This window comes from Scyliorhinus canicula, chromosome 13, assembly GCF_902713615.1.
Source record: "Scyliorhinus canicula chromosome 13, sScyCan1.1, whole genome shotgun sequence".
NCBI lineage: Eukaryota > Metazoa > Chordata > Chondrichthyes > Carcharhiniformes > Scyliorhinidae > Scyliorhinus > Scyliorhinus canicula.
The window spans coordinates 27,731,835-27,747,138 of NC_052158.1; the positions used below are offsets into that span (position 1 = coordinate 27,731,835).

Below are 15,304 nucleotides of genomic sequence, written 5' to 3' on the forward strand. Positions count from 1 at the left end.
CAATTTCCATTTCTGACTCCGTGTGCGTGGGTATCTGTCCAACCAACCCCTCCCACCACCCGCCCCATTCTTTGTGATGTCCTTGATTTTTAATTCTTCTAAATTTAATTTGACGTGGTCCTCTGGAGCAGTTGCCATGGGGCGCAATTCTCCGCAAATGCGGCGAGTCGTAAAGGCTGCCGTGAAACTGCCCGTGTTTCACGGCAGCCTCCGCGCCCCCTCCCGGGACCCAATTCTCCCCCCCGGGCGGGGCTAGCAGCGGGTCCCCTTGCAGCACGGCATCGCGGCCTTAGCGACCGTCTCTAAGTCCGCGCGGCAAGCGTCACGCCGGCTGACGTGCACGATGACATCAGCCACGCATGCGCGGATTCGACGGCTCCAACCCGCGCATGCGCGGGGCCGTCATCTCCCTCGGCCGCCCCGCAGACTGATCCTGAGGGGCGGCGGAGGGAGAAAGAGTGCGTCCGTTACAGACGCACTGCCCGCGAACAGTGGGCACCGATCGCGGGCCCATGCCCCCCTTGGCACGGCCGTGGTACTGCCGTGCCAATCGGGGCCCTGGATGCCCAGAACGGGCATGTTGCGGCCGTTTTTACAACAGGCAGCAAGTAGGTGCGTTTGCGGCCGTAAAAACGGCTGTCAAGGCCTGGGAACTCGGCCCATCGGCCTGGGGAGAATCGCTGTTCGCCGTAAAAAACGGCTAGCGGCGATTCATGTCTTGGGGCGGCCGTGGTGGGGGAAAATAGCGGGAGGGCGGGAAAAGTGCCGGGGATGCCCTCCCGCTATTCTCCGACCCGTCGTGGGCAGCGAAGAATCGCCCCCATGCGTGTGTCTCCTCCGCTGTAAGGGTGAACCAAATAAATACCACAAACAGCGCATCGCCCAAACCTCAGCTGAGATTTAGGCCGTCAAACCTGTATGTGTGACTGACGAGCACCAGTTTGCAGGCTGGCGGGTGGGTGGTGTGGGATTATGGGATGTTCCTGTTAGTGCCCTTTCACCTCACAAATTGTCAGGGGTGCCGAGTTTTTCCCGTCGTCGGTCAGTCCCGGGCTGAAGATCGGGAAGATTACCTCGGTGAAATGGTGGCTGAAAGTGTGGAGATGGGACATGTTGCCCGCATTGTAAAATGACACCTGCCCACCCTCATAGTCCAGAAACACCCCCACCTTCCGGGGGTCTGCACTCAGGGTGAGGAGGGTGTCGACTGGGCAGCTGCGGGCAACGTAGCCTCGTTCAGGGGCCAGCCACATCATCCAGTATCCAGCCTCAGGGGTCGCGTCCATCCTTCCTTGCCTCTCGGCAGACTCCCGGGCCACCCCCAGACCCCACCATGTCTTGGTGCCCACGTCCACCTCCCAGTAGTATCTCCCCGATATGAATCCCTCCGACCCCAGGACACAAGGCCAGGTATCAAATCTCTCCGAGGTGGCTGGGAGCGGTTGCCACAGGTCTCCATCTCTCACACTTGTCCGGTCCTCCGACAGGATGAGCCACGGGTTCGCTGTGCACGGGTCCAGCGTCACGTTGGCCGGAGCTAAGGGAAAGACACAATAACTGAGTCAGTGAGTGACTTTGTCCCTGAATAATCAAATGCTCACCCATTTTACAGTGGCCATTCAACAGATTCTCTGGTGTTCATGGTATGTTAATGATATTGGGCGGGATTCTCCCCTGTCCGGCGGGGCGGGGGGTCCCGGTGTATTGGAGTGGCGTCAACCACTCCACCGTCGGGCTTCCCCAAAGGTGCGAAATTAGGGGCCAAGACCTCACATTGAGGGGCTAGGCCCGCGCCGGAGTGGTTTCCGCTCCGCCAGCCGGCGTAAGTCCGCGCATGCGCCGGAGCGTCAGCGGCTGCTGATGTCATGCCGGCGTATGCGCAGGGGAGGGGGTCTCTTCCTCGTCCGCCATGGTGAAGGCGGAAGAAAAAGAGTGCCCCCACGGCACAGGCCCACCCGCCGATCGGTGGGCCCCAATCGCGGGCCAGACCACCATGGGGGCACCCGCCGGGTCAGGTCACCCCGCGCCCCCCCCCCAGGACCCCAGTGCCTGCCCGCGCCGCCAGTCCAGCTGGTACCAGAGGTGGTTCATTCCACGCCGGCGGGAGAGGATTGTCAGCGGCGGGACTTCGGCCCATCACGGGCCGGAAAATCGCCGCGGGGGGCCCGCCGACCAGCGCGGCGCGATTCCTGCCCCGCCGATTCTCGGGTGACGGAGAATTCGGTACACGGCGGGGGCGGGATTGACCTGGCCCCGGGCGATTCTCCGACCCAGCGGTGGGGGGTTGGAGAATCCCGCCCATTGTTACAATACAAAGGTGAGGGGTATTTTAAAATAAAATACATTGAACACATATAAATAGAGGATAGCCTTTGACAGGTCCAGGCAGTGAGCAGTCAAGGGAATCATTCAGCCTGACTGTCTGTCCCTTTTCTGCCACGGTAGCACGGTAGCACAAATGGATAGCACTGTGGCTTCACAGCGCCAGGGTCTCAGGTTCAATTCCCCACTGGGTCACTGTCTGTGTGGAGTCTGCACATCCTCCCCCTGACTGCATGGGTTTCCCCCGGGTGCTCTGGTTTCCTCCCACAGTCCAAAGACGTGCAGGTTAGGTGGATTGGCCATGTTAAATTGTCCTGAGGAGGGGTTATTGGGTTTCGGGGATAGGGTTTAAGTGGCTCGATGGGCTGAATGGCCTCCTTCTGCACTCTATGTTCATTCCTGGGTTTTCCTGGAGAGGGATCACACCATTCCTGCCAGTACACATGAGACCTTTCCATGACCAATGGGTACCACGCAGGTAGGAGTTCATCATCAACCCCAGAAGCAACATTTTAATTAAGTTTGTTATGTTTCCTTTCAAGGTTAGTCTCTTAGTTGCATTGCCCCTTTAGGGAACTGTCGATTGGTTCATTCTTTATTTTTTTCCCGAAGAGTACAAACAGGGGATAGCTGGGACATTGAGGCCAGGACCTGTCGTTGTGTAGGCCTGTTCCACACAAACATGGATCAGGCGTGGCAGCACCTGGGGGGGGGGGGGGGGTTCCCAGGCCACTGGAGACCCTTGGGTAGTCAGAGACAGGGTAGGGTGAGCCCTCTGGCACCTGGACACCTTGGCACTGCCAGCCTAGCACCTTGGCACTGCTACCCTGGCACTTCCATAGTGCTCATGTGGCACTGCTAGGGTTCTGAGCCTGAGGGGGGGGCCATGTCCATGAAAGGGGAGATGAGGGGGTGTATGAAAGGTGGGTATGAAGCAGCCTCATAAAGGTTGGGGGTTGGGCAGCACGGTGGCACAGTGGGTTAGCCCTGCTGCCTCACGGCGCCGAGGTCCCAGGTTTGATCCCGGCTCTGGGTCACTGTCCGTGTGGCGTTTGCATATTCTCCCAGTGTTTGCGTAGGTTTCACCCCCACAACCCAAAGATGTGCAGGGTAGGTGGATTGGCCACGCTAAATTGCCCCTTAACTAGAAATAATTAATTGGGGGGGGGTAGGGAGGTCTGAAAGAGGTCCGTCAATGAACCCATAGCAGGGGTGTCCTCACTTGTGGATGTGTGGGGTAATGACCATGTGTGTGGAGGGGGGGGGGGAGACATTGCCCATGGTGGGGGGTGTGACCCACAAGCTCACTCAGAGATCGGTGCACCCTTTCAAAATGGCGGCCCAGTCTCTGAGGGGCCGATCTTACCCGCGTGTTGAGCTTCCCAGGGCGCGATGTACCGGTCACGTCAAACGGGAATTGGAGCGGGACCCAGCCAGTAAATGCCGGGAAAGACCTCCCCCAGGCTTCAGGTTCAATCTTGAAAGACGTGGCGATCTGGGATCTACCCACACTGGGGATGACCCAGTCTCACATAGTTCAGTGGGTTTCTGAACCCACATAACTGTGCTGGCGCAGGATCTAACCGGCTCCCGGCATCTATCGGCCACCTGAGAGAGACCCTGGCTTGGCACCGACTAGTGCTGGTCCGCACAAACGTGGACCAGGTGGGGAGGGGGGTTCTTCCTGGCTATTGGAGGCTCCTGGGTGGTCATAGACAGGGCAGGGTGGTCCCCTGGCTCCCATCCTGGACACTTTGCCACTGCCAGGCTGGCGCCTTCACACTGTCAAGTACTGTCAGGCTGGCAGGAGCACTGCCAGGGTGGCATTGCCAAGAGTCAGGGCCTGGGGGGGTGGGGGGGGTCATGCACATGAAAGAGGGGATGGGCCGTGTGAAGGTTTAGTTGGTGAAGGGGGAGTATGAAGGAGCCTCCGGTGGGTGGAGGGTGGGGTCTGAAAGGGGCGGGGGAAGGCCCGAAAGGGAGGGGGGGGGGGGTGAAGTCCTGTAAGGGGGACCTCAGTGACCCTATAGTGGGGTGTTTTCACTTCGGCGGATGTGGGGTAATGCCCATGTGTGTGGGGAGTGACATTACCTGTGGGTGGTGAGCACCTCAAGCTCACTTGGAGATCGGGGCACCCCTTTAAAATTGGCAGCCCAAACTGACCAGCGAGCTCAGGTCCCCAGGGATGAAAACATTTCCAAATGTAGGTTGGAATGGAGAGAAACTCCCCAGGGCCCAAAAAAGGGACTATGTAGTTAGATGGTGGTAGGGAACTCCACCACAGAGTCGGAGAGAAACTCCCATCCAATCCCAACTGAAATGACACCAAGGAAGTGATCTACCGGCTATGTTGCTCCTGAAAGCCTCCCCCACCCCACCCCAGGTGCTGATGTACATGTTGGAGTGAGCCAGTGCTAATCGGTGGCATGCTGAGGTCTCCCCAGCATGGCATCGTGGCACCGTTCGTTCCCAGGTCTCGGGAGAATCAGGCGCCGACATATTTAAATGAGCTTAATGGTTCACTTGAATATGTTCATCTGGATCTCGGCCAGCGAAGGGAGGATCCAGATCGCGACAGTTTGTGAGATCTCATTAGATCACACGAGGTGTTCCGAGCGTCGCAAATCTCGCGAGAGGCCTACCGTGAGATTTAACAGCCTTGGCGCGTCCCCGAGTTGGGAGCTGCAAGGTCAATCGGTAACGCCCACAACGTTTGGACACGTTAAACTGCCACCATTGTATCCAGAAATCGCAATTGACTCCAACGCATAATCAGGAAAATACAGAAGCTTGTATCTAAAATAGTTAGTGAGAGTGGTATTTGTACCAGAGACCCACATCATCGCCTCATGACTGAAAGAGTGGAATAAATACTGGCGTCTGGAATGGTGGGGAAAGGGCAATTGGGGGTGGGGTGGGCTGGGCAACAAATACTGGTGTTGCTGGCTGGTGATGCCCATGAAAGAGTAAAGGTAAGCATAAGTGACGGGGTCAAGGGTGAACCTGACGGTGCCGCGAGCCTGTTCCGATTGGATTAGATACCATCATTCCGAGAGGAAAATCACACTATTCAACAGGAACCTTCTCTTTACTCTGGGGATACACTTCCCTAAATGAAGGAGAAGGTCACGCCACCCGAATGAAACTTGATTACCAGACGGACCCAAAACGAGAAGCTGGGGTTGTCCTCCTTGGAAACGGTACGTTTGAGAGGAGATTTGATCGAGGCGTTTTTAATCATGAGGGAGATCCGGACAAGAGTAGACAGGGAGGAACCATTCCCATTGGTGGTAGGATCGAGGGCACAGCCAAGTTAGAAGGAGAAATGGTGACATGAGGAGAAACTATTTTAACCCAGTGACAAGTTAAGACCTGGAATGCACTGCCTGAGACTGTGCTGCAGACACGTTCCATCGAGACACTGGAAAGAGAGTTGGACCTCAATCTGGAGAGGAAAAGAAATTGCAGGATTACGGGGAACGGCAGGGGATTGTCAAAGGTCTATTGTTCTTGCAAAGAGCTAGCATGGGGGTAATGGGCTGAATGGCCTTATGCACTGTAACCATTCAAGATTCAATGACTTGCCCACCTCGCCCTAACCTGAGATAAACACGATTTGCACCAATTATCCCCCATTCAGACCTTGGAGCCTCCAAGCCGTCCTCTTGCACAACTGCCGACACCTCGGCATAGCTCATCCCCTCATATAAACCCGAAGAATCCTGCAGGTGACTCACCTCCTGACTCCCTCCAGCCTGTCCACCATTTACAAAGCACAAATCTGGAGGGTGGTGGCACAGTCTCCACTTGACCAGCTGAGTGCAGCTACAGCAACACTCAGAAAGCTGATGGTGGCGTAATGGTATTGTCACTGAGCTACTAATCCAGAGACCCAGGGTAACCCCGATTCAAATCCCACCAGGGCAGATGGTGAAATTTGAATTCAATATAAATCTGGAATTAAAAGTCTAATAGTGACCATGAAACCATTGTCGTAAAAACCCATCTGGTTCACCAACGTTCCTTTAGGGAAGGAAATCATTGAACTTACAGTGCAGAAGGAGGCCATTCGGCCCAACGATTCGACACCGGCCCTTGGAAGCGCAGCCCACTTAAGCCCCACTCCACCACCCTATCCCAGTAACCCTACCTAACCTTTTTTTGGACACCAAGGGCAATTTATCATGGCCAATCCACCTAACAATACGTCTTTGGATTGTGGGAGGAAACCGGAGCACCCGGAGGAAACCCACGCAGACACAGGAAGAACATGTAGACTACGCACAGACAATGACCCAAGTCGGAAATTGAACTTGGGACCCTGGCACTGTGAAGCATCCATGCTAACCTCTGTGCTTCCATGCTGCCCCAAGCCTGTCGCCCTGATCTGGCCTAGATGTGACTCCAGACCCACAGCAATGTGGTTGACTCTTAAATGATCCTCTGAAATGGACTAGCAAGCTACTTAGATCAGCAATTAGGCAGCCAGTGATGTCCACATCCATAGCATGATAGAATGTACAGTGCAGAAGGAGGCCTTTTGGTGCATCATGTCTGCACCGGCCTTTGGAAAGAGCACCCTACGTCAGGCCAGGACTCCACCCTACCCCATAACCCAGTGACCCCACCTAACCTTTTGGACACTAGTAGGCAATTTATCATGGCCAATCCACCTAACCTGCACATCTTTGGGATGTGGGAGGAAACTGGAGCACCCGGAGGAAACCCACACAGACACAGGGAGAACGTGCAAACTCGCAGTCACCCGCAGCCGGAATTAAACCTGGGTCGCTGGAGCTGTGAGGCAGCAGTGCTACCCAAAGCAGCCCGTTTGATTGACACCCCATCCACAAATATTCACTCCCTCCACCACTAGCAGCTGTGTGTACCATCTACAAGATGCCACCGCAGGAACTCACCAAGATTCCTTCGGCGGCACTTTCTAAACACAAGACCACTATCATCTAGAAGGACAGGGGCAGCAGATACCTGGAAACACCACTACCTGGAAATCCTCCTCCAAGTCACTCACCATCCCGACCTGGAAATATATCAGCCGTTCCTGCATTGTTGCTGGGGAAAAATCCTGGACGTCCCTTAAGTGGCACAGTGGGTGTACCTACTCCTTATGGAGGCAACGGCTCAAGTAGGCAGCTCACCACCACCTTCTAGGGGGCCAATAAGGATGGACAATGAATGCTAGCCCAGCCATTGATGCCCACATTCCCTGAATTAATAAAGAAAGGCTGGAAAATGCGTGACAGAATTATTGCACACAGTCACTCTGTTCCCTACTTTCAGAGGATGAACTGCAATCTTGAAAGTGGTGGAGAGGTGGGGGGGATGCACAAATGACTGTCACCTTACTCTACCCAGTTTTTGCAAAGATGATCAGGGAGCTTTCTCCCCTCCAATTGAACTACATACTGGAGCCGGTGTGAAATAAGGTTCATGTCTACATGATCATCATCACATGCCCCTGAATGCTGAAGACAAAATCTTCACCCAAGGCCCTGATCTCTGGACTAGACAAAGGAATTAGCGCCGGATTTAACCCGCGGGCCTTGGGGGGTAGGGGGCGGTTTGGCTTTTCTGCTCCTTGTTAATGGGCCAGAGAAAGGAAAGGAAGAGTTTTACCTGGCTCAATGGCCCCTATCAATTCTCTCCACACGGTGTACTGTACCGGGCCCTTGAACCTCCCGACCGACAGCGTGTCCTCTGCCAACAGGAGCTCACAGTAATCCTCACCGGTCCTATGGAAGCCAACAGTTCACGTCATACATTGACCAGAGAGACATTGCTGAGTTTGTTTTTGCAGAACCTCGCGAGACTCGGTGTCCTACCTCCTCTTGTGACGCGCCACTTCCTAAAACAAAGAAAACATCAATCAGAGCTAACTCTACGCCCGGAGACCAACATGTTACAGATTGTTGCTGGAATGACCCCTACGAGGCCCACGGGGAAACCACAGTCGGTCTCCCCATGGGACTTGTGGAGTACGAGCCTTCCCCGGTAGTGGGCGGAGACCCACTCAGCAGGGGCTGGTAAAACCGAGTATAAGAGCCGGCCCAAGCAGGGATCGGCATGTTGGGCGACCAAACGGGGACTGTGATATATACATAGTTTGCCATGAGCAGACCTTATTTTTTGTTAAAATAAATCTTGTCATTCCTCCTGCTGGCTTCCATGGTCACTAAAATTGCTAGTTCCCAAATAGGTCGAGTATATTTTTCTTTGGGCAGGTGACAGAGGTTAAGTCTTATCTTTTTTTCCCAGTGATTTGCTGAAGTGACCTGCCAAGGACACACAGTCGGTTAAGGGCAGATACTGCCCAGGGCTGCCAAGGCACAAGTCTGAGCCCAGTTCCCCATTCCCACCACGGAACAGGAAACCATGCGATTCTTGGGGGTGTGTGGGCTCGACCGCGAGTTCGTCCCAAGCTTCAACGGAGCAGCCGGCTCCTGGCCTACTACAGAAAACATGGACTGAGAAGCTACTATTGCCAATCCTCCCGGGACACTGAACGCAACTTATTGACCCAAGGTCCTGACCTTGCCTGATTTGTTACAACTGAGTGGCTATGCCATTCAAGAGTCAATCACATTGGTCTGGAGTCACATCTGGGCCAGGCCGAGGTGAGGGGATTAGTGAACCAGATGATTTTTAAAAAATCAACAATGGCCATCATTGGACACTTAGGGCAGAATCCAATGGCTGGGTCGTGCCCGAACCGGCCAGTAACCTTACGGGATTTACCCGGTTTGCCATGCCTCCCGAGATCTAATGGGATGTACCCAGGTGGAAATGCCAGGCTGGGCATTTTGCCCAAGCCAGGGATCGGGCCTGGGGTGCCCTGCCCTTATTGGGTGGGATGTGGGGTCTCAATGACCTTCTTATGGGTGAGTTAGGGTGGGGTCCGGGATCGTGGTGGGGGGGAGGGGGTTCAAGATCAGGTTGGTATTTAAAAGTAATTAAAACTGATTTATTGCTGCTCTGACAAGTGCAGGGAATGAGACTAAGTGCGGCCTGTTACCAGCACTGTGAGACACTCGACTAAACGCACTCAAAATGGGACTTTCATTTCCGTCAAATCACCCCTCAATTGCCGATTTTTAAAAATGGAATTCAAACTCCCTACCTACTATAAGAACTAGGAGCAGGAGTAGGCCATCTGGCCCCTCGAGCCTGCTCCGCTATTCAATGAGATCATGGCTGATCTTTTGTGGACTCAGATCCACTTTCCGGCCCGAACACCATAACCCTTAATCCCTTTATTCTTCAAAAAACTATCTACCTTTATCTTAAAAACATTTAATGAAGGAGCCTCAACTGCTTCACTGGGCAAGGAATTCCATAGATTCACAACCCTTTGGGTGAAGAAGTTCCTCCTAAACTCAGTCCTAAATCTACTTCCCCTTATTTTGAGGCTATGCCCCCTAGTTCTGCTTTCATCCACCAGTGGAAACAATCTATTCCCTTCATAATTTTATATGTTTCTATAAGATTCCCCCCTCATCCTTCTAAATTCCAACGAGTACAGTCCCAGTTTACTCAACTTCTCCTCGTAATCCAACCCCTTCAGCTCTGCGATTAACCTAGTGAATCTCCTCGGCACACCCTCCAGCGCCAGTACGTCCTTTCTCAGGTAAGGAGACCAAAACTGAACACAATGCTCCAGGTGTGGCCTCACTAACACCTTATACAATTGCAGCATAACCTCCCTAGTCTTAAACTCTATCCCTCTATTAATGAAGGACAAAATTCCATTTGCCTTCATAATCACCTGTTGCACCTGTAAACCAACTTTTTGCAACTCATGCACTAGCACACCCAGGTCTCTCTGCACAGCAGCATGTTTCAATATTTTATCATTTAAATAATAATCCCTTTTGCTGTTATTCCTACCAAAATGGATAACCTTACATTTGTCAATATTTTATTCCATCTGCCATATTATGTTGAGACTCAAACCCGGTCCCCCACAACATAGGGCAGCACGGTAGCATGGTGGTTAGCATAAATGCTTCACAGCTCCAGGGTCCCAGGTTCAGTTCCCGGCTGGGTCACTGTCTGTGCGGAGTCTGCACGTCCTCCCCGTGTGTGCGTGGGTTTCCTCCAGGTGCTCTGGTTTCCTCCCACAGTCCAAAGATGTGCGGGTTAGGTGGATTGGCAATGCTAAATTGCCCGTAGTGTCCTAAAAGTAAGGTTAAGGGGGGGGGGGGGGTTGTTGGGTAACGGGTATAGGGTGGATACGTGGGTTTGAGTAGGGTGATCATTGCTCGGCCCAACATCGAGGGCCGAAGGGCCTGTTCTGTGCTGTACTGTTCTATGTTCTATTACCCTGAGTCACTAGATTACTAGCCCATTTTGTGTGTGTGTGTATGTATGTATGTGTGTGTGTTTGTATATATTGTAGCCATCTGGGATGGCCACTTTCAGCATATAAAATGGACACTCGCAGAGCATACAGGGAAAAATAGACAATGCAAAGTAACAAGCAGGCACAGAGCCTGAATGTGTATTTAGAAGACAGACTCCAGACAGAACCAAAACTCTTGGCCGATTTGCACATTGATGGCCCATCTCCGATGAACAAAAGACTAGTGCTCAGGTAGCCTATACCGTCCCAGACATTCTGGTGCCACTACCTCAGAAAGAAGATACAAATAAAGCAAGGCCAATGGCCACTTAGGACACGCCCAGCCATCAAGGCACCCGCCCCTTTATTGGCTCAGATCGATGACAGTGATCAAGAAGCTGCCCAATTAATTGGGACCAAGTTTAAGGCCCACCTAAAAGCGCACAAAGCCCCCCCCCCCCTTCCCCCAAGAAGAAGAAGGAACCCCCGCCATGTGTTCACTCTTTTGGAATCAGCTCTCAACTGGAGCGACCCCTCCACCTGCACCACCAGAAGCAGTAAGTTCAAGCTCAATGCTCGCTACCAGACGGACGACCATAGCTATACTCCTGCTACTGCTTCGAACCCAACAGCTTCGCATCCGCACAATGGCCACTGTTCCTCTGACTTAAGTGGGCACCCAAAGTTAAGTATAGGTGTTAGTGATGGACATAGTTTAGCCTGTAGTGTTATTGTGCATGAGTAAATCATACTATGTGTAAATAAAGCATCATTGACTTTGAACTAACTGGTGGATTGGCTCGTTGATTGGTATTCGGTTGAACCTTGTGGCGGTATCAAGAGATACCTGGCGACTCTGAAAGCATATTCATAATTAAGATTAAGAAAGGCGACCTTATTAATCGCCATAGTTATTGTCATTAAAATATAGCAACAATATGTATGTGTGTGTGTATATGTGTATGTATATATATATGTATGTGTCTGTGTATATATATATGTATGTGTGTGTATATGTGTATGTGTGTGTATATATATATATGTATATATGTGTATATATGTATGTATGTGTGTGTATATATATATATGTATGTGTAAGGGCAGCACAGTGGCCTAGTGGTTAGCACAGCTGCCTCATGGCGCCAAGGTCCTAGGTTCGATCCCGGCTCTGGGTCTCTGTCCGTGTGGAGTTTGCACATTCTCCCCGTGTCTGCGTGGGTTTTGCCCCCACAACCCAAAAATGTGCAGAGCAGGTGGATTGGCCACGCTAAATTGTCCCTTAATTGGAAAAAATAATTGGGTAATCTAAATTTATAAATATATATATATATGTATGTGTGTGTGTGTGTGTGTATGTGTATATATGTATGTGCGTGTGTATATGTGTGTCTATATATGTATGTTTGTGTATATGTATGTGTGTGTGTACATATGCATGTGTGTGTGTATCTGCATGTGTGGGTGTGTATCTGTGTGTATATATATATGTATGTGTGTGTGTATATATATATGTGTATGTGTGTGTATATGTATGTATGTGTATGATATATACGTGTGTGTATCTGTGTATGTGCATGTATGTGTGTGTGTATATATGTATGTGTGTATTTGTGTATATGCGTGTGTATTATTAAAGGGTCTCATAGTTAAGAAGAGGCAGTGCACATCCCTGCCCCCATTTGGGGGTGGGTGGGGGGGGGGGTAGAGTGAATGTCAGATTAGTGACATGTTCTGGAGCCAAACACCAATCTCACTCAAAGATACATCGTGACTCTAACCCCCCCCCCCCCCCCCCCCTCCCCCACCACCACCACCCTTGGACAGAAATGCAGTGAGAGTTTGAGAGCATTAACTCCTCGGGAAAGCACTGAAATTAAAGTTACACAACTCGCCTGTGCGCAGAGTGGCTGCATCGCCAAATACGTGGTGTAATTGTAAAAAAAAAAGACTATTAGAGCAGAAACATGACAACATAGTGCCCGGGATTCAGTGCAAGTCCAAAGGTCAAACAGTGCAGCAAACCCAGGCCCTGTATACATTTTTTAAAAAACAACCGGTTCAACTTCTTTTGCCACAACTTTCTCAATTTAATCCAACATTGTGTTCGGTTGCTGACCAACTATCTGTATTACAATCCTCACCTTCAGAAACTTCACTCCGTCCCCTTGCTCCGTCTGTTTCTGCAACTTGGAAAGCTCCTCCTCAATGGAATATAAAGTCTCCTGAATTTTCTGCAGGTTTTTCTCCATTGTGTCCAGAATCCTCTCCTCCTCCTTCCTGAGATCCCTGAGAAAACGCTGCTCTTTCTCAGAGAGAATCTGGCGCATTTTGCTGAACTCGGATACAATGTGGGTCTGCAGACTGCTTGACTGCTCCTGGCCAATGAAATGTGGGGAAAATAATAATAATCATGTCCCGCGATTGAGGGGAACAAAACAGGTCCCAGAAAATCAGAGCAGTTACCCCCAAGACTTACCCTAACTTCAGAAAAGACTTTGATCTGTTTCAGTTCCGTTTCCAGGAACATCGATTTCTTCTCTGAGAGAGATTCTAAAGCTGATTTCAGCTCATCCTGGGATAGGGAAAGGAGATACAGGATGAAAGGGTCAGACTATGAAAACGTGATCAAATAATCTGGTAATAAAACCTGTCCCCAAATTACCTTGTAGATTTCAACCGCTTCTTTAATGGGCAGGAAACGGTGTTCTCTGTGTTTCCGCGCATCCCTGCAAATCAAACAGATCAATTTCTTGTCGGTATCACAAAACAGTTTCAGTTCTTCCTGATGTTCCTCGCAGTGAAATTTACTGCCCCCCTCTCCTGGATTCAGGTTTAATTTCCGAGCTTTCTCCGCCAGACTCACTATGAGTCGGTTCACTTTGAACTTTCTGTCGGGAAACTCCTGCCTGCACTCCGGGCAGAGATTTCTCTGACCCTGTCCCCAGCAGCCTGTGATACAGGAGCGGCAGAAGTTGTGTCCACACTCCAGGGAAACCGGATCGGTGAAGACATCGAGGCAAACGGGGCAGTTTATGTCCTCTGTCCAATTCTCATGCTGCTGACTGGAGGCCATGTTAACACAACACCCAAACACTTCCTGAATCAAACCTGCTTTCAGTTTCAAGGCCTGTGCTCTGCCAATCTCATGTCCTCGTCGATTACCCAATCCGGGGTTGCTCAGGCAATCGCTATCACTGGACTCAGGGGGCGGGATTCTCCCATTCGGCGGCAGAATGTCCACACCGTCGGAAACACCGTTGCGTTTCACGACGGCGTGAACGGGCCGCTGGGAGTACCAATTGGGGCCAGCACGGCGCTGGAGCGGTTCACGCCGTTCCAGCCTCCCATCCCAGCACGAACACGGGATGCGCGCCGCGCCAACCCACGCATGCCCGATGGCCTCCCTCAACGTTCCGGCCACAATGCAACATGGCACGGGAGTTTGGGGCCGGCGCATAAGAAAATAGGCCCGGGGTGCGAGAGGCTGGCCCACCGATCGGTGGGCCCCGATCGCGGGCCAGGCCCCATCGGAGGGCCCCCTCCGGGGTCAGAGGCCCCCCCACAGCCCCCCCCCCCCCCGACCCTGCGTGCAGAGATCCCACCAGCTGTGACCAGGTGTGGAAAGTGCCTGTGGGACTCTGCCTTTTTAGAGCAGCCGCTCGGCCCATCCAGGTCGGAGAATTGCCAGCCTGGCCGCATAGAGCGGCCCGCCACCAGCGCCGTGCCGAACGTGCCGGCACCAATGGCGCCGATTCTCCGCTCCATGGAGAATCGCGTGCCAGCGTCAGGGAGGCGTGGCGTGGTTGCGGGAATTCTCCGGTGCGGGGCTGGGAGAATCCTGCCCACATCCACTCTGCCGACATGGGGATCAAATTGGACTGGATTGGTTTATTGTCACACAAACCGAGGTACAGTGAAAAGTATTTTGAATTTAAATTCAATTAATTAAAAAGAAACCTGGAATCAAAAGCTACTCTCGGTAATAATGACTATGAAATGGTTGAACCCCCTCATCTATTCACTAATGTTCAGGGAGCGAAACCTGCTGCCCTTACCCAGTCTGGCCTACATGTGACTCCAGTTTCCCACAGCAATAATAGTAATAGTAATAATAATCTTCATTGTCACAAGTAGGCTTACATTCATACTGCAATGAAGTTACTGTGAAAATCCCCTAGTCGCCACATTACGGCGCCTGTTCAGGTACACAGAGGGAGAATTCAGAATGTCCACTTCACCTAACAGCGCATCTTTCGAGACTTGTGGGAGGAAACCGGAGCACCCGGGGAAACGCATGCAGACACAGGGAGAACGTGCAGACTCCACACAGACAGTGACCCTAGCCGGGAATCGAACCTATGACCCTGGCGCTGTGAAGCAAAAGTGCTAACCACTATGCCACCGTGCCGCCCAATGTGGTTTACTCTCAGCTGCCCCTCTGGCCGAGCGAGACACTCAGTTTAGGGGCAATTAGGGATGGCAACAAAGAATAGACAATGACAAAAACGCACACTTGTTCTCAGTTAGCAGCCTAGTTGATGCACAAACACAGCCATGCCACAACAGCACTTGTACACAGCTTTGACAATCAAATCCCCCCCAGTTCTGATCCATTCTGTTGTT

The 15,304-nt window shown here is 52.0% G+C and overlaps 1 protein-coding gene across 2 annotated transcripts; it reads right to left on the reverse strand.

Moving 5' to 3' along the window:
- Positions 1–825: 825 nt before the first annotated feature.
- LOC119976784 (nuclear factor 7, brain-like) lies at positions 826–13,822 on the reverse strand. 2 transcript variants are annotated; one of them, XM_038817560.1, is made up of 6 exons: positions 13,344–13,822; positions 13,158–13,253; positions 12,823–13,056; positions 8,166–8,188; positions 7,960–8,075; positions 826–1,537 (listed from the first exon to the last, which is right to left on the reverse strand). In XM_038817560.1, exons 1-6 carry the CDS (start codon positions 13,752–13,754, stop codon positions 987–989), a joined length of 1,431 nt encoding a protein of 476 aa, XP_038673488.1. In that variant the 5' UTR covers positions 13,755–13,822; the 3' UTR covers positions 826–986. The 2 variants fall into 2 exon arrangements, with proteins under 2 accessions (XP_038673488.1, XP_038673489.1); XM_038817561.1 differs by lacking the exon at positions 12,823–13,056.
- Positions 13,823–15,304: the final 1,482 nt, after the last annotated feature.